General features: G+C 34.5%; 1 protein-coding gene across 3 annotated transcripts in view; it reads right to left on the bottom strand.

Annotated features, from left to right (window-relative positions):
• ROCK1 (Rho associated coiled-coil containing protein kinase 1) overlaps positions 1 to 26967 on the bottom strand; it is a 183590-nt gene that overhangs the window by 78739 nt on the left and 77884 nt on the right. For 2 of the 3 annotated variants that reach the window (XM_010586825.3, XM_064294665.1), the window contains 10 exons: positions 25497 to 25597; positions 24808 to 24945; positions 21821 to 21996; positions 21000 to 21084; positions 19051 to 19195; positions 18412 to 18550; positions 14270 to 14361; positions 8918 to 9077; positions 3794 to 3854; positions 1177 to 1265 (listed from right to left, as the gene is read on the bottom strand). In XM_010586825.3, the coding sequence (XP_010585127.2) occupies positions 1177 to 1265; positions 3794 to 3854; positions 8918 to 9077; positions 14270 to 14361; positions 18412 to 18550; positions 19051 to 19195; positions 21000 to 21084; positions 21821 to 21996; positions 24808 to 24945; positions 25497 to 25597 (1186 nt within the window). The remainder of the gene's footprint in view (positions 1 to 1176; positions 1266 to 3793; positions 3855 to 8917; positions 9078 to 14269; positions 14362 to 18411; positions 18551 to 19050; positions 19196 to 20999; positions 21085 to 21820; positions 21997 to 24807; positions 24946 to 25496; positions 25598 to 26967) is intronic. The other variant, XM_023543947.2, reaches the window with a different exon arrangement.

Genomic DNA, 26967 nt, shown 5'->3' with positions numbered 1-26967 from the left:
TAGACAGCTAAATTTTTAGTGGGATAAAGGACACAAAAAAGCTCTAGTAGACACATGAGATATGCCTTTTTGGAAAGGATGTATCAATTATTTGAACTCTCACAAGAAAAAAAGCAATTAATATTATTCTGCAATCCCCAGCACTAAGTTTTTATTTTAAAAAAACTATTCACCAGTTCAATACAGAATTTTAGAAAGTCTCATTTTAATTCCATTTCATATAATGATAGGCCACTTTGGCTTTTCTTATCTTTTTCTCAAAATGACTCCCCACCACCACTACTACCACCAGTTTGTCATTTGCCTTTTGATTTTGTTTATAATATTTTTTAGATGTAGAAACTTTTCAACATTTGTACAATAATATCTATTCATTTTTCTATCACTTCTATATCTTACATTTATATAGTTCTTCCAAAGTCTGGGACCTATTATTTGCCTACAAGCACTTCAAGTGCTTTTTTAAAAGTTTATATTATATACTTACCTCTTTAATATATCAGAAATTATATAAAATGAGAATTTTACTTGTTTCCTCTTCCTCCCCAGTCACAAAACTGACAGTTTTTTCCAATTCCATTTGTTGAATACTTAATCTTTGTGTTACTTTTGTATTTCATTTATTTAACAATATCCAGCAAACACATAAATAATTATAAAGAGTTATTGTTTAACTAATAACCTAGCATTAAGGTAGAATATTTAAAATAATGTTGATCATTCTATAATTTCATAAATATATATGCTCTTATTTGTACCAGACCCACAGGAAAAAAAATTCTGAGTTATTTATCTAGAGAATCATAATGTAAATTAGAATGATTACATAAAAATTTAGTGACTTTTAATCTCCAATATTTTATATCTTAGAAAACACTGCATTTAATGTAAACTAAGTTACCATTTCAATCAGCTAGTTAACATGGGAGAGGAAAGAAATGAATCAGGTGCTAAGTAAATCAGCGCTTTAAATATTCTGGGAAAAACACATCTGTAACTAATGCCAACAAAAATAATACTCTGGCCAACACACTCTTCAGGGCTGTATATCAGTAGCGACATTTATATCCTCGTCTTACTTCAGGCTACTCTTGAGTGTTTACAGAGGCAAGCTTTAAAATAGCATTTGCTATACAACTTTTAATCTGAAAAACATAGGATTAAATTTAATCTCACCTGCACTTCTGCTCCATTTCATCTTTTAATTGCATTTCATTATGTAGTTGTTCTTCCAACTTGTAGATTGTTTTCTGCAAACTTTCCTGCTTTAAATAAAAATAAAAACTCATTCTACTGAAAATATTCATAAAGAATTTAAAAACAGCCAAGTTTATGTCATCATTTTGCACACCTCTTTAGGGGAGAATTATTTAGTTTAATCCTATCTCCTTTTTGTTTTTGTCTTAGATTTCCTATTAATAATTCAACAACCATTTTCTTAACAGCTACTATATGTCATTAGTAATACAAAAATTAAATAGATTTAGTTCCTCTTCTCATGAAGGAAACAGTGCAGGTGAGTGGGTAAAAACCTATAATGACACAAAGACATATATACAAAATGTTACCTTACAATGTGCTTTGTGAAAATAAAATTATATATACAGTGTTCTGAAGGAGAGAAGAGGTCACTTCTAATTGTCAGGAAGACGAAATGTTTGAGGTGAGACCTCAAAGACTAGAGAAATTTACCAAGCAGAGAAAGTGGTACAAGGAAGGCATTTCACCCAAAAAGAACAATGAGTCCAAAAGTTGAGAGGCAGAGGAAAATACGACATATTTGGGAAATTAGGAGAAATCAAGTACAGGCAGAGCACAAAATGTAACAGGGAGACTGACTGACATCAAGTCTGAAAAGGAGAGCAGGACCAAGATCTTTGTAAGTAAAAACAGAAGTTGGGGACATTAACTTGTAAGCATTTTAAGCAGGGAAATGACATAATACTGGCATTTCAGAAGCATCACTCCAATAATAAGGTGAAAGGATTGGTGCAGAGAAATTCTAGACAGGGCAACCAGTTAATAAGCTGTTGAAACAGTTCAGGCAAGAGAGAATGTGGGTCTGAGGTAAGTCATCAGCTGTAGCAATGAGGAGGAGGAGGGGGAGGTGGATATACATATCAATTTAAGGGCAGAATTTAGAACCTAGTAACTTAGAAATAAGAAAGAAAAGACACTGTACCATTACAAAAGACAGGTGACACAAAAGGAAAAACTGGGAGAGGTCGTAGAGAGAACTGAGTTAACTTTAGCCTAGCTGGAGATGTCTGAGAGATCAGGAAGAAAAGTCTAGTACTCAGAGAGAGATTCAGGTTTGGAGTTGAGAGGAGCAAGCCAGACATGCAAGAGATTAAAAAAAAAAGAGAGATTACCTACAGAAAATGAGCAGAGAGTCAGGATCAGAAGCTTGGGGAACATTTAATATTTAAGTTGGCAGAAAGAGATCTTGCAAAGACAACTGAAAGTTCAAAGAAGCGGGGGGAAAAGAAGGAAATAATAGGAACATGAGTTATAAAATTTTGAAGGTCCAAGTAGGAGGGCGCTGTCAGCGTCAAATGTAGTAAAGAAGCAAAATAAGATACGGGCTGAAAACTACCCATTTGGCAAGTGCACAGTTGTTCACTAAGATCTCTGCTAGTAGACTTCCAAGGAAGAGTTGAAAATAAAATTAGTTGATTTTTGTACTTATTATCAGATTAAGAGAAACTGAGTAGACATCTACATGTTTTCTTCTTCTCCTGTGATTTTACCAGAGCAAAAGATAAAGAAGGTAGCAGACACTGACAGATCCATTAAACAACATCAGCCCAGAAAAAATACGATTCCTTTGAATATTTTTTTAAGTAATGTGTGAGAGCTAGGTTACAGCAGGTCCTATTCTTAACTTCCCTAGGGCAAAGGTGCTCTAATTTTAAAGATTTCTGAGCCAAAAAATCCCTTCTCAAATGTAAGAAGATTAAAAAAAAAAATCTGTTTCATGAACATAAACCATACGAATAGAAAGGCTCATTTCTCTGATATTTACTTTTTACAGTAATTTACTTTTCAGTGGACAAATTAGATGATGCTGACTGTAGTAGTTATTCTCATTTACCCTTCTCTCCCTTCCCCCTCCAGCATTAAAGATCCATTCTCTGCCCTTCTTTGCCTTGAAATCTACTGAATGCATTACCTGGGTTCTGTTGCCCTATATTTTAAGGTCGGTTAAAGATCCAACCATACGAGATACCAGCAGGAAATCAGAAGCTGGGGGAAACGAGGTATTAGCTACCCCACACCCCCCACTGCGGTTCTGGCAGTGGCTATGTTCTATAATCACAGGTCCTCTTCCACATTCCAGGCTTCCTCTGAGGTGTGGTAACAAGATTTTTCTCTCCTTATCCCTTCAGCCTAGGGACAATGGCTTCTCACTGTTAATTCTTGGTCCCCTCAACCCTGCTCACAACGTTAACAGAATTCATTAAATTCTTTTCAGTTAAATTTTTTGAACATGTCATCTGTTTTCCTGTCAAAGACGCTTACTGATACATTGATTTATCACAAACCCCTAATTCCAAAAAGGCTACTACTGTCAACTTGTGTAGCAATTCAGAATTTACTAACTGCCTCCACATATATTAATTCATTTGATGTTCAGGAAAGAAGTCAGACTGGTGAGGGCACAGCAGGTGAAACTGTCATAAAAATTTAATTTCACTAGCTACACATTCACAAGCAAAACATGTTTATACAATACCACACATACAAATACATTATTCACAAACCAAAATAAAACAAAATGGAAAATACCTACCAAATTTTTATCCACATTGGAACTAGTTCTGTTATCATTAGGATTTGCTGAAGATAAGTACCTGGGAGGAAAAAAAGTTTAACAAGAAGAAACCCTTTAATACCACAAAACAAACACTAACAAATACCGCATGCCTATCTTATGTTCAGTATCATACTGGCTCTATTTTTAGAAAATTAGGTACAGTTCCATAATTTTTTAATTTTAGATGCATATTACAGAAATGACACATATATTAAATAAGCTGTGTCCGAAACAGTACCTTATAATGATATATACTGATGTTCCTGCAGCAAAACATATGAATATTCACACCAAGTAGGAAAACAAAAACTATAAATAGTCTCATTAGTTTAGGTCAGGTTTTTGGCCATGAGAGCAAGTTATGACAGAGTTTACCACCAAACAAAGTACTAAAAACGTATCAGTTTTCAGAGCTTTTTGGGGTTTAGGAATTGGGGATAAGGAACTGTATTGACCTCTATAGGCATATACAACACCCCCTCCCTGCTGCCCCATGATACTGCCTTTCTGTGTCAAAAAGTTAAGAGTTTTTGCCTAAGTGGTTGAAAAAACAAAGCCAGAGGTCTGGTGATAGCTGCCTAATCTTTTTGGGACTCTAATCCTTGTGAATGGGCAAAGGAGTGGTTACTGTCCTTTAAGTTCACTGTAACGTTAGAATTTATATATAAATGCAAGCTTTAGGGAGCAAGGAAAACCTGAAAAAAAAAAAAAAAACCGTTTTACTGGGTTTTTTTTAACAGGTTTTCCTTAGATGTTTTATAAGATCATTAAACAGGTCAAAATAAGTCATGTACGTAAAATGTTATGCAAAAGGTGCTGGTGCCGCTCTCACTATATCCACTGTTACAACTACCACTACCCTCTACTTCTACCATCACCAGGACCACTGCTACCACCTTGATTAACCAGTAGAGCTCTCTCAAAAAAATCAAATAGTTACAGTGTGCCTCTAACACACTACAATACCAACTGACACTGAATAACAGAAGAGTATTTTAAGTACCGTTAAACATATTAATGGTTCACTATCAGAAACAGCTAGAAATATGTCACTTTCTATGTTTTCCTTGGAAAATTACCCAGATCAAATGGAGATTCAAATTATCATGAGATAATGTCATGAGCTCACAGGGGCTATGTAGCAGATTTATAGAGGAAAGGTTCTATTTAACAAATAACAAATTGCAGATGTAGGGCAGCTGAATTCCATTATTTAAGTGTTTCAGAAATTTGGTTTGAAATTCAGTATTAAATTATGTAAATAAAATCATATAGTGATGTCAGTGGAACCTGAATTAGCCAGAAGATCACAGTGTTTGACCTCTAACAGGGCTTTGAACTGGTTCAAACTGGTTCAGTCATGGCTACAAGGTGAAACTGGAATAGACCTGTATTTTTACAATTTGGGTGAACCAGAGCAGGAAAAATTACGGTTGAAGCCTCAGAATGGGAGACTTGGAAGAGGCATAGTGAGCTCTTTCAGAAGCCTGATGCTGAGATTGGATTATTGACAGGGCCCAGGTGAGTGACACACATTCAAAGCAGTGTGGTCAGCCTCCATCTCTGAGTGAGTCACTTGTTTCCAACCCGGCTCAAAATCTGACGGGCAAGAGATCTGGTTGCTATACAATGTGTATATTGCCCTTGTTTTCTAAGAGGGAGATGAGGTTTTTAGAAGGGCTTTCACCGTAATTTTTCACATCCCTGTTATCGTTCCAGTTCACCCAAATTTTAATAATTTTAATAATTTCAGTCTGTTCTGGTTTCGTCTTGTTGGCCATGACTGAATCTGGAAGAATCAGTTCAAAGACCTGCCTCTAAATGTAATATGCTATATCACTGGAGTTGATGTTTAGCCTTCTACAAAATTAGTAATATAAGATTCTCTGAATGCAGCAGGAGAAATATAATGACACCACCTCATATATCCATTAATGTTTCTTTTGTCCTTTTTTTTTTCTTTCAAGGTCCTTTTGTATATTATACTGCTGCTTTAGGTAATTATGAAAGAGGAGTTAGTATATTAAAAGTATAGCTATACGTTTATGGCTATTAAAAATGTTTAATTTAGCTATACTTCTGCAATAAAGTATGAAATGAAATGGTAAACAAAAGTATGTTTGGATTTCAGATGCTTTTTATTTCCTATCAGTATATCCAAAATTAATACTTACATATTACAATGAGGCTGATCAATACGTGAAGTGTTTACTTAAGTTTTTTTTTTTTTTTTTTGCCAAAAAGATTTGCTGATTCTTTACTAACAGTGACCGTGCCTTTGCCCATTCACTCAATAATCACTTACTGAACAGCACTGTATTACTCAATAAGATGATAGTTAAGAACAGAGTACAATTTCTACTTTAAAAAAAGAATTTGGAAAATACTTTGGGACATGAAACATACGAATACAAGGAAAAACCAGAGAACATAATCAAGTGTATGACAGTAGAGTACAAACAGTTTATATAGATGTTTATTTAATTCAAGATTACTTATTTGTACAGATAGAGCTAAATAAAGTAATTGACCACTGGACTATACTACAGAAAATCCAAAAACACTGGAAGAACGCCTCAACAAAAATCACATTGAAGCTTCTGCATGTATACGTGTGTGTGTGTGTGTGTGTGTATCTTAATACAAATTAGCTATAATATTATACTCATAGAGTGTTAAGGGAAAAAAGGGTTAAAATTTGGGGTTTTTCTAGTGTTCAAAATTCACTGCTAGCTACCTGGTTGGTGACAAAACAAAACGTATTCAGTACTGTTTTAGCTGGAATATTAAAGAAGTTTCATAAAACAGGACTAAATTACATTCTTGTTTTCTAAACTTGACTTGAATCGACTATTATAAAAGAGTTTTGACTAAAATGATAAGAGTCTTCAGTTTAAAATAAGGTTAGCTTTATAATAACTTCAGAATTAATAACTGCTTCCAGCAAATCAAGTATCTAATACCACTTTAATAGAGTATAATTTGATTAGAAGTAGACATTTTTTGAAGTAATTCAATTAAGTATATTTAACACACGCTGCCATATAGTTCACCATATTATACTGGTGTAGTACTTTATTTAGATTCCTACTATGCAGTCCTTACCACCCTATATTGTATGCAATTTATTTATTTCCTCACTAGGATGTGAGCATTTCAAGAGAAAGCATTGTATCTTATTCATCTTTCTCCAGGATGCGAGTCTCTCAAGAGAAGGTACTGTATCTTATTCATTCTTCTCCCTGTACCCTAGTGCCTGGTACAGACCTGACAAAGAGCAAGTTGTCATAAATAGACAATAGGTAAGTGGTAACTTGGTGAAGGTTAAGACAGTACACAATACTGAGGAAGCAAGTACAACTTGTACAAGGCAAGGTCATGGAAGCTCCACAGATATATCCAAACTCCCTGAGGAACTGAATTGCTGGATTGTGGGTTGTGGGGACCATGGTCTCAGGAAACATCTAGCTCAATTGGCATAACATAGGTTATATAGAAAATGCTCTACATTCTACTTTGGTGATTAGTCTCTGGGGTCTTAAAAGCCCGTGAGTGGCCACCTAAGATAAAACACTGGTCTCACACCTTTGGGAGCAAGGGAAAATGAAGAAAAGTAAAGATACAAGGGAAAGACTAGTCTGAAGGACTAACAGGCCATACTGAACATGGCCTCCACCAGACTGAGTTTAGTACCACCAGATGGTGGCCAGCTACCATCACCAGCTACTCTGACAGTGGTCAAAATAGAGAGCCCCAGATAAAGCTGGAGGAAAATGTAGAACAAAATTCTAACTCACAAAAAAAGACCAAACTTACTGGTCTGACAGAGACTGGAAAAATCCTAAGAGCATGGCCCCAAGATACCCTTTAGCTCAGTAACGAAGTCACTCCTGAGGTTTACACTTCAGCCAAAGATTAGACAGGCCCATAAAACAAAACCAGACTAAGAGGCAAGAGACAAGGACTAGAAGACAGGAGCGAACAGGAAAGCTGGTAATAGGGAACCCAAGATCGAGAAGGGAGAAGTGTTGACATGTCGTGGGGTTGTTAACCAATGTCATAAAACAATGTGTACTAACTAACTGTTTAATGAGAAACTAGTTTGTTCTGTAAATCTTCACCTAAAGTACAATTAAAAAAAAAAAGGGTAAGTTGCAAACATGTCTGTTGAATGAATGAATGCTCAGCAAACTGAAATAACATTAAATGCTTAATATATATCTCAAGCACATTTGATAAAGCTAACATTAATACTTGTATAGCTGTTCGTTGTTAGTTGCTGTTGAGTCAATTCCGACTCGTGGTGATTCCACCTGTACAGAGAGAGACCTGCTCCATAGGGTTTTCAAGTTGTGACCTTTTGAAAGCAGATCGTCAGGTCTGTCTTCTGAGGCATCCCTGGGTGGGTTTGAATCTTTTGGCTAGTAGTTGAGCACCTGATTGTTAATATTGCATGCTGACCCCATGCCAAGCCCTGTTCTAAGTGCTTTACTGTGTTTTAATTTACTTTACCCTTACGATAATCCTTTGAGGCAATTATTATTGTTATCATCATCATCATCATCATTTTTGAGGTAATGGAGACATAGACAGTTACTTGCCCAAAGTCGCAGTATAGGTAATATTACATGCTGTAAGACATGGTGAATTCATTAAGCGGTTTTTGGGAGGAATCACTTTTTGAAGAGCTAAAAATTACAGGCCTTTGGTAATATCAATATAGTGATGATAATGCTGGAAATCTCTATGTGCTATTCCAAAATGTATTATAAATTAGAATTATTTGGGTAACAAGATAACTAAACTATCAGTATTAGCAGACTCTCCTGACCTATTAATCTTCTAACTTAAAGATAGATATCAATCAGCAAAGAGTTTCTGAAAAACATTACCTTGAACATGGATGAAAAAAATTAAACATGAAGTACTGGAAATACCATGCATCTCTAAAAAACTGGCATAATATAATAAGATATATCTTTATATACAATTAAATCTATTCCAAATGTTCTTAAAATGATTTTTAGATAGCCCTAAGAAAATAACATAAATATAATAAAATCAGCATTTACCCTTAAAACCACTGTTCAGCATACTTACCTACGATTGCTATAATACGTAAATCCTACAAAAGGTAGCTGATTGCCAACAAAAGCTTTAGGAATAGGGAATGTTTCTTCATCTCCCTTGTCTTCTTCCAAGTCATCAAAATTACTTGTATCAATGTCACTACTTAAATCAGGTACAACTGGTGCTACAGCTGAGAAGAGAAACAAAATGAGTTGTTCATTTCAAACTTATTGATAAAGTAAAGCAAAGAATCCATACCAACTACTGATGGTTTCTCTCTCACAAATAACTTGTGATCCACAAAATCCAAATGGGTCAAACTCTACTACAGTAAGCTTTATTGGTGCAGTGGTTAAGAGCTCAGCTGCTAACCAAAAAGTCGGCAGTTCAAACCCGCCAGCCGTTCCTCGGAAATTCTATGGGGCAGTTCTACTCTGTCCTATAGGGTTGCTATGAGTTGGAATCAAGTTGACGGCAATGGATTATTATTATTATCATTATTTTTACTTAACAAGGATTATAAATCAACTGATATTGACCATTACATAATTTTATGAAACACAGTCTTCATTGCCAACTATAATTATCATCTACACCTCAAGTTTAATTTGAAAATTACAAGTCAATGTATTGTTAAGGCTTATTTTAGAATATACCATAGTATAAAATACTCAAAAGCATTTAGAACTACAGAAAAGGCTTTTCAGAAACTATAGCATGACAAATCAAGAAAGCTGATTATTTTTAAAGACACTATTCATAATACAGGTGAAAATATCTTATGACAGTAATATTTATATCTTTTTTTGGAGCTTGAATATGTAAGAAAGGGTATATTTAAAAAGAAATTTTAGGAGAAATTATTTTAAAGATACAGCTGTTTAATGAAACATCACTGAATTACTCCATCAAAATACTGAATTCTTATCTTAAATACAATCACTTTATGTAACTTTAGAGAAAAAGATGAAGATGAGCAAACAAACAAAAAAAACTGACTTGATTTCCTGTTAATCTCTTATAAAAGAAGAATCACTTTTGAATCACTTTGATATTCCAGACAAAGAATAACTACTATTGTACAACCTCAGATAAACTAAACTAGCTGATGTATTTGGGACTGGAACAACACATCTAGCCCAGCAAAGTGGTAGTGCTGACTAAGTGAAACAACAGAGTGAGACGAGAGCTTCTTTGCTTAATGGCCGAGAGAGCTGCCTGGCTACCCCATTCTAGCTTCCTAATAATAACTACTGCCCAATATGTAGAATGAGGGCAGTGGTGGTTCAGTGGTAGAATTCTTGCCCTTCACTGGGGAGACCCAGGTGCGATTTCCAGCTCAAGTGCAGCAACCACCCATCTGTCAGGGGAGGCTTGTGTGCTGATTTGATGCTGAGCAAGTTTCAGTGAAGCTTCCACACTAAGACAGCCTAGGAAGAAAGGCCTGGTAATCTACTTCTGCAAACCAGCCTTGAGTTGGGGACTGACCTGATGGATGGCAGCTAACAACAAAAATATGTGAAATAAGGGGAAAAAAAAAAAAAAAGAAAAAGACTGCCTCCCCTTGCCAAAATGTAAGTCAATTATGATCTTGGCATAAATTTTACCCAAAAATAGTGGCTCTCAACAAGAGGCCATTTTGCCCAGGGGGCAAAGTTCGGCAATGTCTAGGTACATCTCTGATTGTCACAACTTGGGGAGAGATGTTACTGGCACCTAGCAGAGGCCAGGGATGCTGCTAAAAATTCTACAATGCTCAGGACAACTCTGACAACAAAGAATCATCTAGCCCAAAATGTCAAGTGTTAAGTTTGAGAAACACTGCTTTAAAATGATCATATTAAAGGGATTTTAAAAGAAGTAGAGCAAGGATGAATTCAAGATATTGTTATCTGCTAGCAATGTGACCAGCAGTAAGTTATTTAGGCTCCCACATTACTTTCATCTTCTATCTTTAATTTCATTTCTGTCATTTCTTAAATTTTATCTCAAATAAGTGGTAAAAGTAATTACAGTTGTAATACTTTGGGTTCCTAAATTAAGGGTGAATAAGAACAGGCAAGTCACTGAAATTCTTCCAAAAATGAAGCTGTTTTTTACCTTGTGCCCAGATCACCCCAGGAATGGATGGTGAAGATTAAATGCCATTGTAACCTGGAGGCATCTAAGTGGTCATGTTACCAAAGGAATTATTATTTGTAAAAAGTAAGCAATTTTACAAAAAAAAAAAAAAAATTGCAGAGTAAAAAAAAACAAAAAAAGAATTATAACTGTTACATAATTTTTAAAAAAAACTTAGCAGATCATTTAAGTGCTACGGCTGCTAACCAAAGGGTTGGCAGTTCGAATCTGCCAGGCACTCCTTGGAAACTCTATGGGGCAGTTCTACTCTGTCCTATACAGTTACTATGAGTCGGAATCAACTCCACGGCACTGGATTTGGTTTGGTTTTTTGGTAGCAGATCATAGAATTTGTTCAGAATAAAAGTATTCTTGGTATTTTTTTTGGTATTTTAGGGGTGGGAAGATGAGAAGGGGTAGGAAAAGCGAAGAGGAAGAAGAGAATAGTAAGTCCTACAGACTTCAATTTTTCTTTCTTTTTCAATAACCGCACAACAGGCAGTAATAGGATTAGGAGAAGCTATCAAAATGTTTATATGTATGTGAAATCTCACCACACTACGGCAACACCATAGATGGCAATGTAGACATTAAAAAGATATAGAAATGATAACAATAGTAATACTAATAATAATTATGTAAGGACAATCAAAGAAATTCTTTAGAGTTCACTTAATTTAAATCAATGAAGCAATCCACTTGTTTTTCAGAAATCTAAGCAGTTCTATTGACGAGGTATAGCAATACAATAAAATGCCACTGGACTCCTCAATTCCACTGGAATATGAGCTCTACTAGGGGAAGAATTTTTCTTGATCACTGTGGTTTTCCCAGTGTCGAGAATAAAACAGTGCTCAGCACAGAATAAAAAAACAAACTAGTTGCCATCAAGACGATTCTGACACATGGTGATTCCACGTCTATCAGAGTAGAACTGTGCTCCACAGAGTTTTCAATGGCTGATTTTTCAAAAGTAGATTGCCATGCCTTTCTTCTGAGGTGCTTCTGGGTGGACTCGAACCTCCAACCTTTCAGTTAGCAGCCGAGCACGTTAACGGTTTGCAGCATCCAGGGACTCCCAGTATATTATAGTTGCTCAATAAATATTTGTTGAATAAATTAATTTTTCCCCTAATCAAGATGAGTCTTTTAATACATAGAAGGAACTATATATCCTTCCTACCTTTAAGAGTGATTATGCAGTTACTCTATAGTTATTCATGCACTGCTCAACTTTAAAAAATAATTCAAAGCAATAGAAAAGATACTTTGTGTTTTCTTCACTCCCTTTTTAAAATTTCTTCAGATTTACAATCTTGTTTGTATGTTTTCAGCCTTCTTAAACTGCACTGCTTGAATAACAACAGAGCTCTTCAATGTAACCATCCATCATCTCACTCCCTGCTCATCTATTTGTTCTTGCAACATTTTCTCTTGAAGCCTGAAGATAACGATCATGTCACATTTACAAATGAGGAGGAGGAAAAGCTCCTTACTTATTTTACAGTCTATAACAGTTAATAGGAGTCTCTAGGTGGTATAAATGTGCTCCACTGCTAAGGGAAAGGTTGGAGGTCTTGATCCAACCACAGGTGCCTCAACAAGAAAGACCTGACGATCTACTTCTGAAAAACCAGCCCCTGAAAATGCTACGGAGCACAGCTCTACTCTTGACACACATGGCATCGCCATGAGCTGGAGTCAACTTGATGGCAGCTGGTTTAATGGTTAATAAATTCTCCTAAGGTCAAAGTGAACCTGTAGCTTTTCTAGCTCGCAGGTCATTCAGTGACATCCTTTGTAGTGGTACAATTTCTTAATGGTCATAGTATCTCATTTCCCTTTCTCAATTTTATCGCTTTGCACAAAGTATGTACTCTACTTGAAGGCAATATAACTACTACTTTCAAAATATTTGCTAACTAGGAGACTTTACTAGTATTGGCAGACCTACATGATCTATTTAATTGAAATTAATGATTTTTTTCCAGAACAAATCTTAAATGTCTCAACTAGATATGCAGTCCCCAAGACAAATATCTAATTTGCTAATAATAGTCCCCACAACTACGTAACTAAGTTCATTTCCATTATTGCTGTTCACTACTGTAGCTACAGCAGAAAGTCAGGGACTAGTATACACTATCCTTTCTCTCATAAATCAAAAGGGAAAAGAATTCCTGAGACTTCAGCAGGGAAAAGATAAATTCTTTGCTTCCTAAATTCACAAAGATTATGGGAATGTTTGGTGCCATTATAATTCTGATTTAGCTATAGTGAACAAGGTTTACTATGAAACATCTACTTATAATTTTTTTAAAAATAGAAATATTTTCTAAGCAGACTGAAAATTAACTTCTTGAATACCACACATTGTAATTCCTGAATTGTAAGCTATAAAAGCCTAAGGAATCAAGTATACCATAATTTCCTTTATCTTTATAAACAGAATTAAATTAATTCTGACATTAATAATAGAGCCTCCTTATATTTTAGGCTTAAATAAAAACAACAGAATAACTTGTCCATTCACTAGAAAAGATATTTTCATTTCATAACCCCTTATATGTTGACTTCCTTCATAATGAGATACTAAAACCTAAATTAAAGAGAAATCAATAAAAGATCAAATATCAAATTATGACCGCTCACACCAAATCCATTACATTCAAATAAGATTTCATCTTGATATCTTGAATAAGATATAAGAAAAGCAGTAGAGCCAGTCCCCAGGTTATGAATGTCAGACTTATGTACAAGTTGTAGTTACGAACCAGCCCCCATAAAGCCTATTATATTAAAAATCTGAGGTACATACAATGGTTCATAATAACAAACAGGGGCTACTTTGCAATGTGCATCAAACATTATTATTACTGCTATATTATTATGTTAAAGATGTTTTAGTGTATCTGGAAGTGTTTCTTTAATGTTTTTTATGCATAGAAAGGTGCACTATATACTGTACACTAAGACATAAACATTTGACTAACGTTAGATATGAACCATACCTAACTGTTCCAACTATGAACAAATTCAGCTTAAAGACAGACCTAGGAATGGAATTTGTTTGTAATCAGGGGACTGGCTGTAGTACGACTGCTCAATATTATCAAATATTCTTTCTTAAGCTAGGTTAGAAAAATGTCTGTACAGCACTTGTGTACTTTTGATTTTCATCAGATAATACACAATAGTTTCAACTACTTACTACAACTATTTTCAAATATTTTCTGTAATGTGCAAGAAAAAAGAACTTACTGTCTCGAAGTGTTTCCCAAGCCCATTGATCATTTTTGAAGAAGAGATGTCGTTTGATTTCTTCTACACCATTTCGCCCTAATCTCACTTCTCTGAGCAGAGAGGGAAGGAGAAAAATAATCACTTAAGATCTTATTATAACCTGTCTAGGTTATATGTAGGCAGAATGCTAAATTGGTACAGGATAAGTACAGTTCTGCATCACTTTGAAATTATTTTACTTGTCAGCATAATTTTTAGATTAAATAGAAAAGTTGAAGATCGAGAACATTAGAGAATATTTTAAATGCTAAGTTCATCCAATGGGGAAAGAAGAGTCTCTTTAATAAATGGTGTTGGGAAAACTGGATTTTCATATGCAGAAAAATGGAACAGAGTCCATGCCTCACACCACATAAAAAACAAATTCAAAATGGATTAAGGAATGAAATGTGCAAATTAAAACCATAAAATTCCCAGGGAACAAGCAGGTGCAATGCTGTCAAGCCTAGCTTTCAACAATAGATTATATAACATAATAACAAAAGCAGAAGCAGCAAAGGACAAAACAAATAATTGGAATCTTACAAAAATTAAAAACTTCTATTCATCAAAAGACTCTGCCAAAAAAGTGAGATGACAGGCTACCAACTGGGAGAATATCTTCGGAAACCATATATCCGGTAAGAATCTAATAATCAAAATATATATAAAACTTCAACAACTTAACAAGAAAAAGACAAAAAACCCAATCATAAAATGGTCACCAAACACATGAAAAGATACTCAGCATCATCAGCCGTCAGAGAGACAAACCAAAACCACAATGAGATACCATTTCACTCCCACTAGGATGGCTAAAACAAAAAAGTAACAAACGTTGGCAAGGATGCGGGGAAATTGGAACCCTCATCCGTTGCTGGTGGGAATGCAAAATGGTGCAGCTGTTACGGAAAACAGTGTTGCAGTTCCTCAAAAAAACTAAAAATAGAACTACCATATAACCCAGCAATTCCACTTCTAGAAGTATACCCACAAGTCTTGAAATCAGAAACTCAAAAAGAGACTTGTACGCCAATGTTCACTGCAGCACTATTCACAATAGCCAAAAGGGAGAAACAACCTAAATGCCCATTAACAGACCAGCGGATAAACAAAATGTAGTACATATATACAGTGGAATACTACTCAGCCAACAGGAGAAATGAAGTCTTGATATATCCTACAGTATGCATGGAACTTGAAGACATTATACTGAATGAAATAAGCCAATCACAAAATGACAAATATTGTTATCAACTCACTTATATAAAAAAAACAAGAAAAGGCAAATGTATAGAGACCACAGTTTATTAGTGGTTAGCAGGGGAAAAGGGGGGTTAAAGTGATGAAGAAATTAAGCATAGGGTTGCACAGCTGATTATTATAATTGCTGTAAGTTGTATACCTGTAAAAAGTTGAACTGGCAAAAATTGTGGGATAAGATATATCTACAACAATGACAGAAAAAAGGAGTAGCTTTTGAACTGCTTATGTACAACCAAATACCTCATGGGATTTGGTTCCCTGATTTGGATGTTTAGGGTTATGGTTTCATTGGACATCTCGGTTAATTGGCCTAATAACATGTTTAGTGCTTCTGTTCTACCTTCTAGTTTGTTGCATAATACCTGGGGTATTTGCAAGCTTGCAAGCAGCCATCCCAGGCACAACTGATCTCTATTCACTTGGAGCAATAAAGTAAGCAAGACAGTCAGGAAGAGGAGGAGGATATGGAATGTGTGGCTAATTGCCTCCATGAACAACTGCCTCCTTTGCCATGAGACCAGAGAACTGGATGGTGCCCAGCTATTAGTGCTGAACATTTTAATCAACGAGTCCATAGAAGAATCCTGATCAAAATGGGGAAGATGTAGAATAGAATTTTTAAATTCTCATGGACTCTCTGGAGCTGTGGAGTAGATAAACCCTTGAAACTACTGCCCTGAAATTATCTTTAAACCTTAAACCAAAAATATTCCATGAATTCTTCTTAAAAACCAAAGAACAGTTTAGCTTAACTAGTTAAAAAGGCTTGCCTTGAGCATTATGGTCTTTTAAGAACTATCTATATGGGATCAAGGAAACCCTGGTGGTGTAGTGGTTAAGTGCTACGGCTGCTAACCAAAGGGTCGGCAGTTCGAATCCGCCAGGCGCCCCTTGGAAACTCTATGGGGCAGTTCTACCCTGCCCTATAGGGTTGCTATGAGTTGGAATCGACTGGATGGCACTGGGTTTGGGTTATATGGGATCAAATTGACAACGCAGCTCAAAGGATTATACAGGGACCTTAGGGGGCAGTGAATTTATGTTAATGGGGGAGGAGCAAATCAGAAAAGGAGGGTGAGAATGCTTGCACAACTCGAAAAATGTAATCAATGTCACTGAACTGTACATGTGGAAATGGGTAAATTGGTGTATGTTCTGCTGTGTATATTCTCAACAAGAACAACAAAATAAATAAAATTTAGGAAAAAAAACATCAAAAACAAAAAAGAATTTTTACAAAGAAAATAGTAGAAAAATATATGAAAACACAGATTTGTTGATATTCTATGACTTTACTAGTAACAATAAAGAGCCAGATGAATCACTCACCTTGCTTTATTAGCATAATAAATTAAAGAGAATGCTTTTTCTTGACTTTTTTTTTTTTTAGAGAGAAAAAGTTATTATTTTGTTTTTTGGTAATCAATAATTTTATACCAGAGGTTACTAAAAAGTCCTGGAAGACATTTTAAATTTAAAATTTCCATTTTATAATCTATTAAATATTTCTGACCACTTAAAAAAAAATAGCAACTAATTCCTGACACTGCTACAAAATTCAAAGGTAAAACTGGACAAATTACTGATCTCTGGCCTCTTTTAGGTAAGCATGAAGGTAAAGTTCTAAAAAATGTACTTTTAGCTGTATTAGAATGAGTAACTCAGAACCTTTTGTTCTCTAGTAGAATGCTTATAAACAATGAGATACCTTAAATTCCATTTTTTTCATGAGTTAAAAAGATAAACTGCTTTAGACATAATGTGACACTTATTCTGAGAAGCCTTCACTGACTCTCCCAGCCTGGATTAGGAAACCTCTCTAAGGTCCTTGGCATCCAGTAGTTATCTCATGGTACTTATTTTCTCTCTGTGCTATATATAAATGTCTTATTTGCTTGTCTATTCCACTCCCCTCAAAGGACTATGAGGTAATATGATGTACTGTGTACCTTGTTCACTTCTATATCCATAGCATCTAACATACAGCACAGTACAGCTCTTTTTATTAAAATGTAAAAATTTGAAAAACTACCTTTCGGGTTCTAAAGGACACAATGAAGACAAATAATCTTAAAGAAAATCTCACACTGATGCATATTTCAAAAGTATTAGGAATCTCTACTATTTAAATTAACACTATACAATCATAAACATTAAACAATCTTAATAAGTCATCTGGTTAACTTTTAAATTAAAAAAGTAAACCACATGGTAACTAATATACCATTTTTGTTAAAACTCATATATGAATATACATTTATAAAAATTCTCACTGAATCTAGAAGACATCATGACCAATGACTATCTGTAGAAGAAAGGAGGTAGAAAACACATACTTTAAAAAAATAGCTTTGTACTATGATTTACTTTATTTCGACAAGCATATACCGTATAAAAAAAAAAATTTTTTTTTTTTTCTTATACGGAAGATCAGATCTAAAATGACATTAATTGGAAGATGCTCCTATTAAATCAATACATATCTTTGATTGTAAGATTCACTCTGATTTCAGAGATGTTAATATGTAAAAGAAAAATCTTAGACTCAAAACATACTATCATTTTTATAATTAACTAAGTTAAAAATTTAACAACAAAAGAAAAAGAAATCATCTGGACTAGCCATCAGCCAAGAATCTATTATCCCAGTTCCTCCAATAAGGCAAGTTAGTGGAGAACCAGAAAATCATAAAATTATATTAGGTTTCACTGTCACTGGAATGAATCTGGGAATAGTAGCACTCATATTCTAACAGTTCAAGTGGAGGAGTTCAGATACAGATCTTAAAAACTGAGCAGCAAAATAAGAATTTCCTTAGAATAATGGATATAAGTCCAATCTTAAGATTATTTACCTGTCAGTAAGGAAGGCACAAATAAGATTTTTTGCTTCTTTTGATATGTCATTATCATCAGGGAAGGTAAGTGAATTTTTATGGTTCATAATCTTACTGTAAGTCCCAACCAAAGAATCTGCATAAAAAGGTGTATCACCTAAAAATTGATAGAGAAAACAAAAGCAAGTATTTTTCTATACTGGAAAACAAAGTTTGAAAGGCAAACAGTCAGTCAACTTTCAAAAAAAGATGACTAAATACATATTAAGCTAAAAAATATACAGTTAATATATAAAAAGAAATACATCGCAAACCTGCTCTAAGCCTCTAAAGTTTTTTAAAAACACATACAAAGAAGGTTTGGATCATTTCTGTTTCCTACAAATAAGATCAACATTGCTTGATATAAATACTATGATATTAGAAGAAGTCAAGTGGTGAGCTTCCTGGCTATTCTCTCGATATGTTGCAAAGACTATAAATGGCTTCAACTGAAAATAAAGTGGCATACTTGCTCCTTCAAATATGTATGTTATTTAATACAACTAAAAGTGAAGATGTATATTGTATCTTTGAATAGTAACTCCTAAAGAAAAAAGTGAAATTTTTTTTTTCTTTCAACTGCATTAGAAGTATGTAAAATTTTCCTTTACTCACCTACAAGCATTTCATATAAAAATACCCCAACTGACCACCAGTCACATTCTCGTCCATAATAACCATCACCGCCTTGGGATTTTAATACTTCAGGGGAAATATAATCAGGTGTTCCAACTGCTGTGTCACATCGTACCATGCCTTCCTAAAAAGAGCAGCGGGTCAAATTCTACATTAGGATATAAAGTCCCAATTATTTAAAATGACTTTTTTTCTTGATAGAACCTGTAGAATTCTAATCTTTGGCCTATAAAATATCATATCAAAATGTAATGCAAACTTGACAAAAATAAACAAATAGTTTAATCATATATATATTATATGTACAATATATAAATAACGGATACATATATCACATAATGTGAGCATACACATGGATTGTATCAGTGATTTTTATTTTGTAATAATACTCACTAGAAAGACATACTGCCACCATTTATTATTCTCCCAGTTATAATGATATCATGATCACATCTTAATTACAGAGAACAAGTATACTGGCTAATACAGAGTGGCTGATAGGATGAGACATTTTGTAACATAAATATATGAACACTGATCTCACCCTTTCTTATTGAAATAGCTTCTCGATTTAACTATGCTTGAAATTGAGAAAAAAAAAAAAAAACAAGAATTGGCTGCATGAATATAAAATGAGGAAACGTGTATGCCAAGATGTTATAGTATTAAGCACTTTAAATATCTAATACGCATTTTAACAAAAAAAAATTGATATCCGTTATAGCTTTAAAAAAAAAAAAATAGCTTTTAGCTGGTATTAATACAAGAGAATTATAACAAAATGTTCACAGAAAAGTTCCCACGTTCCCACGTACTATTCCCTGCTAACCAATAAATTTAAAATAATAAATACGGCTTCCTGGCTATTCTCTTGATATGTTTCAAAGACTATAAATGGTTTCAACTGAAAATAAAGTGGCATACTTGCTCCTTCAAATATATTTAATACAACTAAAAGTGAAGATGTATATTGTATCTAGTGACTCCTAAAGGAAAAAGTGAATTTTTTCTTTCTTTTTTTTTTTTTTTAAACTGTGCTTTAGGTCAACACTCTCCCCTTCTCCACCCTGGGTTCCTGTTTTCTAGTCCCTTTCTGCCTTCTGTCTTTGCTTTTGGGCAGATGTTGCCCATTTGCTCCCGTTTAGATGACTGAGCTAAGAGGCACATTTCTCGTGTGTGTGATTATTTGTTGTATAGACCTGTGTAATTTTTGCCTGAAGGATAACTTCAGGATGACTTCAGTTCTGAGTTAAAAGGGTGTCTCTGGGCCATAAGTCTTGTGGTTCCTCCAGTCTCTGTCAGACCAGCAAGTCTGGTCTTTCGTGAATCTGAATTTTATTCTACTTTTTTCTCCCACTCATCTGGGACTGTCTATTGTGATCTCTGTCAGAGCAGCTGGTAGTCGTAGCCAGGTACCATCTAGTTGTTCTGGGCTTGGTCTGGTGGAGGCTGTGGTAGTTGGGGTCCATTAGTCCTTTGGACTGATATTTCCCCTGTGTCTTTGGTTTTAGATGTTAAAATCGCTTAAAATTTCGTAGAAAGGCTATGTAAAAAACTGTCTTATGTAAAACACTACAAAATATACACACTACCGAAATCTGTTTTTACAAAAGTCTAATTTTAAATCTGAAACAAGTATTTAGTGACATTTTAAAAGCTAATTCTATTTCTAGTTACCAGTAGTGTATTACAGAGTTGTTATGAAGGAATTAGTAAATCTGGCAATCCACTGTGACCCTAAATAGAGAGGAAAAAAATCACTAACAAGTTACTAATACACACTGAAACCATGGTATCTAGTTCAACAAATAAGACAGCTCACATCAACTCTGCACAAGTCCAGATATGGTTAGTAAATTCTTACAGCATTTTCTAAAGAAGTATCTATTTTGAACTAGCAAAAAATAAATTAAAATTTAATTAATAACCTTATTCATCTTCATACAAGTACCAAAATCTGCTAACTTCAAATGTCCAGACTTATCCAGCAGCATATTATCAGGCTTCACATCTCTGTGGGGAGGGAGGAGAGGGAACAAAAATAAAACAACAGTAAAGTACTTCTGAAATAGACATTGATAAAAAATTATGTGAGGTAGTTATTATCGGTCAAGTGTCCTCACTCAATCTAGATATGGCCATATTTGATCTGTGTGTGTTCTCTACCTATCTATAAATTCAATTTCATCAAGGAAACTCCTTTATATGTTAATGCTTCAAAAAAAAAAAACCACACATTCCCTTTTCTTTTAAAAGGAGTTTGATTCTTCCAGGGGAGTAATTAAATCATATAAGAGAGATTTACCGTAAAAAAAAAATTAACACTAAGACATAAACAGTCATAGAATCACACAGGACAGGTAGGACACAAACAGCCCCAGGAGAGGGTCTAAGTCACTTTCATCCTTGTAACCGTAGCAATCGCGCATAGTCAGGATTCAAACGGTGTTTGCAGAAAAAATGAAATTACTCTTCTAGAGAATAAATGTGGCCTACTCATTAACCAAAAGCATATTAATTTCTATATAAAAAATTAAAGATGAAAGGACATTAAAGAATATATTTATATCAACATTAAACTGAAATGTTAAAACTGAATTTCAAAGTTTCAAGTTCTCAAATGCCACTCATGTTATATGGGAGAAGGATGAGTGAATTTAAAGTGGAAAATGCTAATCAAATAAAGTTTAAATACTTTTCATCTTTTCTCTTCAACAAATGAGACAATTTAAAGCCTTTTTATCTTTACCTATGAATAAAACCCATGGAATGGATTGCATCCAATGCAAGAACTACTTCTGCAGTATAAAACCGCGCCCATTTTTCAGGCACATCATAGTTGCTCATTAAGTTTACAAGATCTCCACCAGGCATGTATTCCATCACCATGTAGAGATAACGATCATCTTGGAATGCATAGAAAAGCTACATAAATGCAAAAACAAAACAAAATTAGGATTAAGCAAAATTGTTTCATTTAAAAAATTTGACAAAAATAGTAATGTAATGTAAGATTTAAATACTCAAGTTGTAGAACAGTAGCTGTATTTTTTTTTTTTTTTAAAAAGAAACATACAAATGCCAAAATGACCCTTGCATATACAAAGGTACTATAAACTGTAGCTATTTCTGGGGAGGTAGGTGAAGGCATTTCTTTTTAAATACCTTGCTATACTATCTAAAACCACAAGTTTCAATGAAGAATATACAAACCTGCTTAAGCAAAAAAAAAAAAATTGTAGTTCTAATTTAACTTACGCACTAGTAGAAATTACTGTCAAATGTATATCAACACCACAATTCTTAAGAAGTCTTTGGTAAACTGGGTTACAGTCTCAGCTGTCCCTTATTAGCTTGTGACTGTCGACAAGTTACTTAACATCCCTGAATCTCTGTGACTATAATACCCTCTACAAGAGTGTGAGGAAACTATACTTTACGTGACTTTAATGCTGGCTGGTCTGTCACTGTCTGGACGTCCGACACTTAGCAAGTATTAATAAATGTTAAATGAATAAAAGCATGTAGTTAGTAGAGATTAACTACTTTTCAGAGTTGTTCAAAAGGTTAGTGAACATAGAAAGCACTAGTGCAACAGATAACGAATAAATGATAGCAGTCAGGAGGAGGAAGAGCAGCAACAGTTAACAAAGAAACAGGAAGAGAGAAGGAGCTAGAGTATGAGCAGGAAGAGTAAAGTCCATTACTGTGAAATTGGCAAGAACATCAGGCATAAAGATATAAAGGGCAAATTTACAAAAGAACATTTTAAAGAAATACAAGATTAGAATCAAATTACCTAAAATAAGGACTAGAGAAAATACCTCACATTACCTAGACATTTATGTCTTAAAATCTTCTTTATGTTTCATTTTTAAAGTGTTTAATGATTTTAGTTATGAATTTAGGTTATTTTAATTAAAAATATGTATCCGAGGGAAAGATAAGAAACTAAGTGACATCTCATGGCTATCCTAGATTAAAGTGTACCCCTTATCATTTGGGCCCCATAATTAAGGAAACACTGTTCATTTGGTGGCAGTTTACCCTATTTGTAGGCAATATATCAAGAGAAATAAAGCTCTCTGTACTGAAGCTATAAATTTAACCCTAAAAGTAACAATGTTGTCATATCTTTTCTCCACAGAACACTATATATTCTCTAGATTAGTGGTTCTCAACTGTCTGGACACATTTTTGGCTGTCTAAACGAGTGTACCGGGGGTGCTACCAGCATCTCCCAGGTAGGGACCAGGGAAGCTACCAAATATCTTACAATGTACAAGGAGCCTCCCTACCTCCCCACCCCCAGCCCCCAAAAGAATTATCTGGCCTAAAATGTCAATAGTACTGAGAACCCGTGCTCTACATAGCTGATAAAAATAGAGAGGCTGTTTCAAATTTTTATTACGTAAATCTTAAACATGTCCATATCTTTTTTATTCCAATTACTAGTGTGGTTATTTAGAATAAAACCCCAAGCCCACTGCCATCAAGTTGATTCCGACTCGGAGTGACCCCCTAGAACAGACTAGAACTGCCCCATAGGGCTTCCAAGGTTGTAATCTTTGTGGAAAAGCCCTGGTAGTGTGGCTGCTAATCAAAAGGCTGGCAGTTCAAATCCATCAGCCACTCCTTGGAAACCCTATGGGGCAGTTCTACTCTGTCCCAAAGAGTTGCTATGTAGAGTCTCTATGAGTCGGAACCAACTTGACGGCAACTAACAACAACAATCTTTATGGAAGCTGACTGCCACATCTTTGTCCTGCGGAGTGGCTGGTGGGTTCGAGCGGCTGACTTTTTGGTTAGTTAGCAGCCGAGCACTTTAACCACTGTGTCACCAGGGCTCCTTTTAATTTAAGATACTCTTCATTATACATTGTAAACAAATAATCACAAAATATGTATTAGAAACTTAGAAATGTAGCCCAGTGGTTTGTTTTATGTGTTTTTTTCTTTTTTTTAACCAGAAGACTTTACTTCCCTCATATGAAATCTTACGTAAGAGTCCCAAAATACAAGACAGATAAAACATGGGAGATGCTCCAGTTGAAACAGAGGTAGAAAGCCCAGAATTATAAGCCACCCAAATTCCTCTGTACCCTCATGACTTTACTTGTGGTACCTCAGTAAAAATAACCAATCTAAGCCAACTGTCACATCATGAGCAAGGGAACTATGGCCAAGAGATATTAAATAAATTGGCCACACACAGGCCTGTGGCAGCCAAGACCAGAACCTACAACTACTTGACTTTTGGTCTACCGTCCTTTTCACTAAAAAATCTAAAACCAGTATTTGGAGGCCTAGTTTAACTTAGCACCCTTTTACTCTCCCTTCATTTCCCCCCATTACACAAAATGAGGCACAAATCAATGAATAGAAAAACAAATAAAAGATCACATGTTTTGGAAAAAAATGTAAAGTTAAAATTCAAAGTGAAATAAAAGCAGCTATTAAAAGTTAGGTATATATGATTTCCCCCAAGTCAAAGCAGACTGTTTAAATTTTCTATAGTTAAATTCTACAAAAATGTAATTATTTTACTTTGGCCTTACTTCATTCCTAGTGGCAATTGGGTAAAATTAAATTTTAGGATTTTGAAAATAATGGTACAGTAAATAATTTTATACTTGCCAATAAATTCTCTAATACTGTTATAAAAAGCAAAGCTTCTCACAGACATGTTTAGTTACAAACCAGTACAGCAATAATGAAATACTAGCAAAATTATACCTGAACAACCCAAGGGCTGTTAGCAAAAGCCATGATGTCTCTTTCTTCCCAGAAAAAAGCTGAATCAGATCTCTTGATCATCTCAAATTTGCTAAGAAGCTTCATAGCATATACCTTCCTGCTGGATTTATGTCTTACCTTTAAAATTGAAAATAAAAAATAATGGGTTTTTGTTAACATTTAAAATGCAATGTTTCACAGAACAATTTACTAAATTATTTTAACACCTCATTAAATAATTTCACATCATTATTTGAACTATTTTTACTTTTATTTTTAATCTTCTGCTGAATTATCCTAATTAAATAATGTGAGTGCATTATTTACCAGAAATAATGTTAGAAAAAAATCTTTATTCTCTATACAATACCACAGTCCCCCTCCACCCTGCTATGTATGCTGCTCTCTGTTTAAAAAACTTACCTATCCATAGCATACTAGACAGTCTGATACATTACGATTCAAGATTTCTCTTCTGATGCTTCTTGAGACTTCATCTCTACCCATGAAGGCTTAGGGAAAAGCACTTCACACTAGACTTTCACAACCTTAAGCAAGGACGTCTAGGACAACTTAAAGTAAATATTTTCTAACAACAATACTTTCTTCAATAGCATATGCTAAACACACGAGTGAAATTTTTCAATTTTATAAGGTTATTGCTTTTTAATCTCGTTAAAATAACCTACCAATTGAACTTCTCCAAATGCACCTCTACCAATCACCTTCACTACTTCATAGTCTTCAGCTTTCATGCGTAAATCTCTAATTTTATTTATTGTGTCTTTATCTGCAGGGAAAGAAAAGTTTACACTTTTAAATCACTAAAGCATCATAACAAACACTGCTGTTTTACATCCAACTTCTTGAGAAACACAATGAAAACAAAAACTTCATTAAGAATTAGTTTGATATTCAGTAAAACCCAAAGTTATAAAATAGAGAAGTGCTGAAACTATGTGGTAAGATTTTTTTTTTTTAAATACATTCTGGAACAATTTCACTTTAGTTATAAGTTTTTAACAAAGTCTGATTTAACAGGTGCTTTAAAAACAAATATACTACAAACAAAAACTGAGGATAATTACTTCCGGATACTTTAACTATACATCAAATTTGAATTGAGGGAAGACGGGTAGATGTTTTAGATTAATGGAATAGAATTTTCTTCTTATCAAGTTAGCTTTGATGAGACTCTATAAAAGATAAAAATAATTTAAGAAATCACAGGCAAACATAAAATGCTAGAGATCACAATAAATTTTCCAACAAACACTCTTTAGTACTTACAACATTACATTTCTCTATCTGAACCTAGATTTTAAATTAAAACAAGCAGTGGGAATCACTGCAATTATTTATATAAACCTGTCATGCTACAAACTACAATAATTTACAAATCCCCACTGGGTAGATATTCTAATTCCTAATTTGGTCATAGATTAAAATAGGGCTATTTTAATCCACATGGGTCAACACTGGCATGAGATTACATGGAAAAGCTTCACATTTCAGAGTTGTACAAAATACAGAACAGCTATTAAACTTACGTTCTAGTTCCTAATAAAAGCTGCATGTAATATTCTTATCCTTCTCTTTAAACGCACATTTAATCTCAAATATTTATGGACACTGTTGCCATCAACTCAATTCCAACTCAAAGTCACCCTACAGAACAGACTAGAACTGCTCCACATGGTTTCCTAGGCTGCAATCTTTACAGGAACAGATTGTCAGGTCTTTATTCTCGCGGAGCCGCTGGTGGGTTCAAACCCCCAACCTTTCGGTTAGCAGACCAATGTTTATGAGCAATAAACACGTGCAACAGAGAACAAATTTCCACACAGGAATAACATTAGTATATTTCATTTTAGGTTCATATCCACTGCAAGATGCACCAGAAAGATAGAGACAATAATCAATTAATTCACTATAAAAATATTTGTTTTGTTTTTCACTGGTTAATTTTTTCTGAAGCAACTGCCAGATCCTTCTTCCCAGTTTTAGACTAGAAGCTCTGCTGAAACCTGTGCACCATGGGTGACCGTGCTGGTATTTGAAATGCTAGTGACATAGCTTCTAGTATCACAGCAACAAGCAAGCCACCACAGTATGACAAATTGACAGACGCACCGGATGAGAATATTGAAGATATTTATC

Source organism: Loxodonta africana, chromosome 11 (assembly GCF_030014295.1).
Source record: "Loxodonta africana isolate mLoxAfr1 chromosome 11, mLoxAfr1.hap2, whole genome shotgun sequence".
NCBI lineage: Eukaryota > Metazoa > Chordata > Mammalia > Proboscidea > Elephantidae > Loxodonta > Loxodonta africana.
This window is presented reverse-complemented; position numbering and strand designations above follow the sequence as displayed.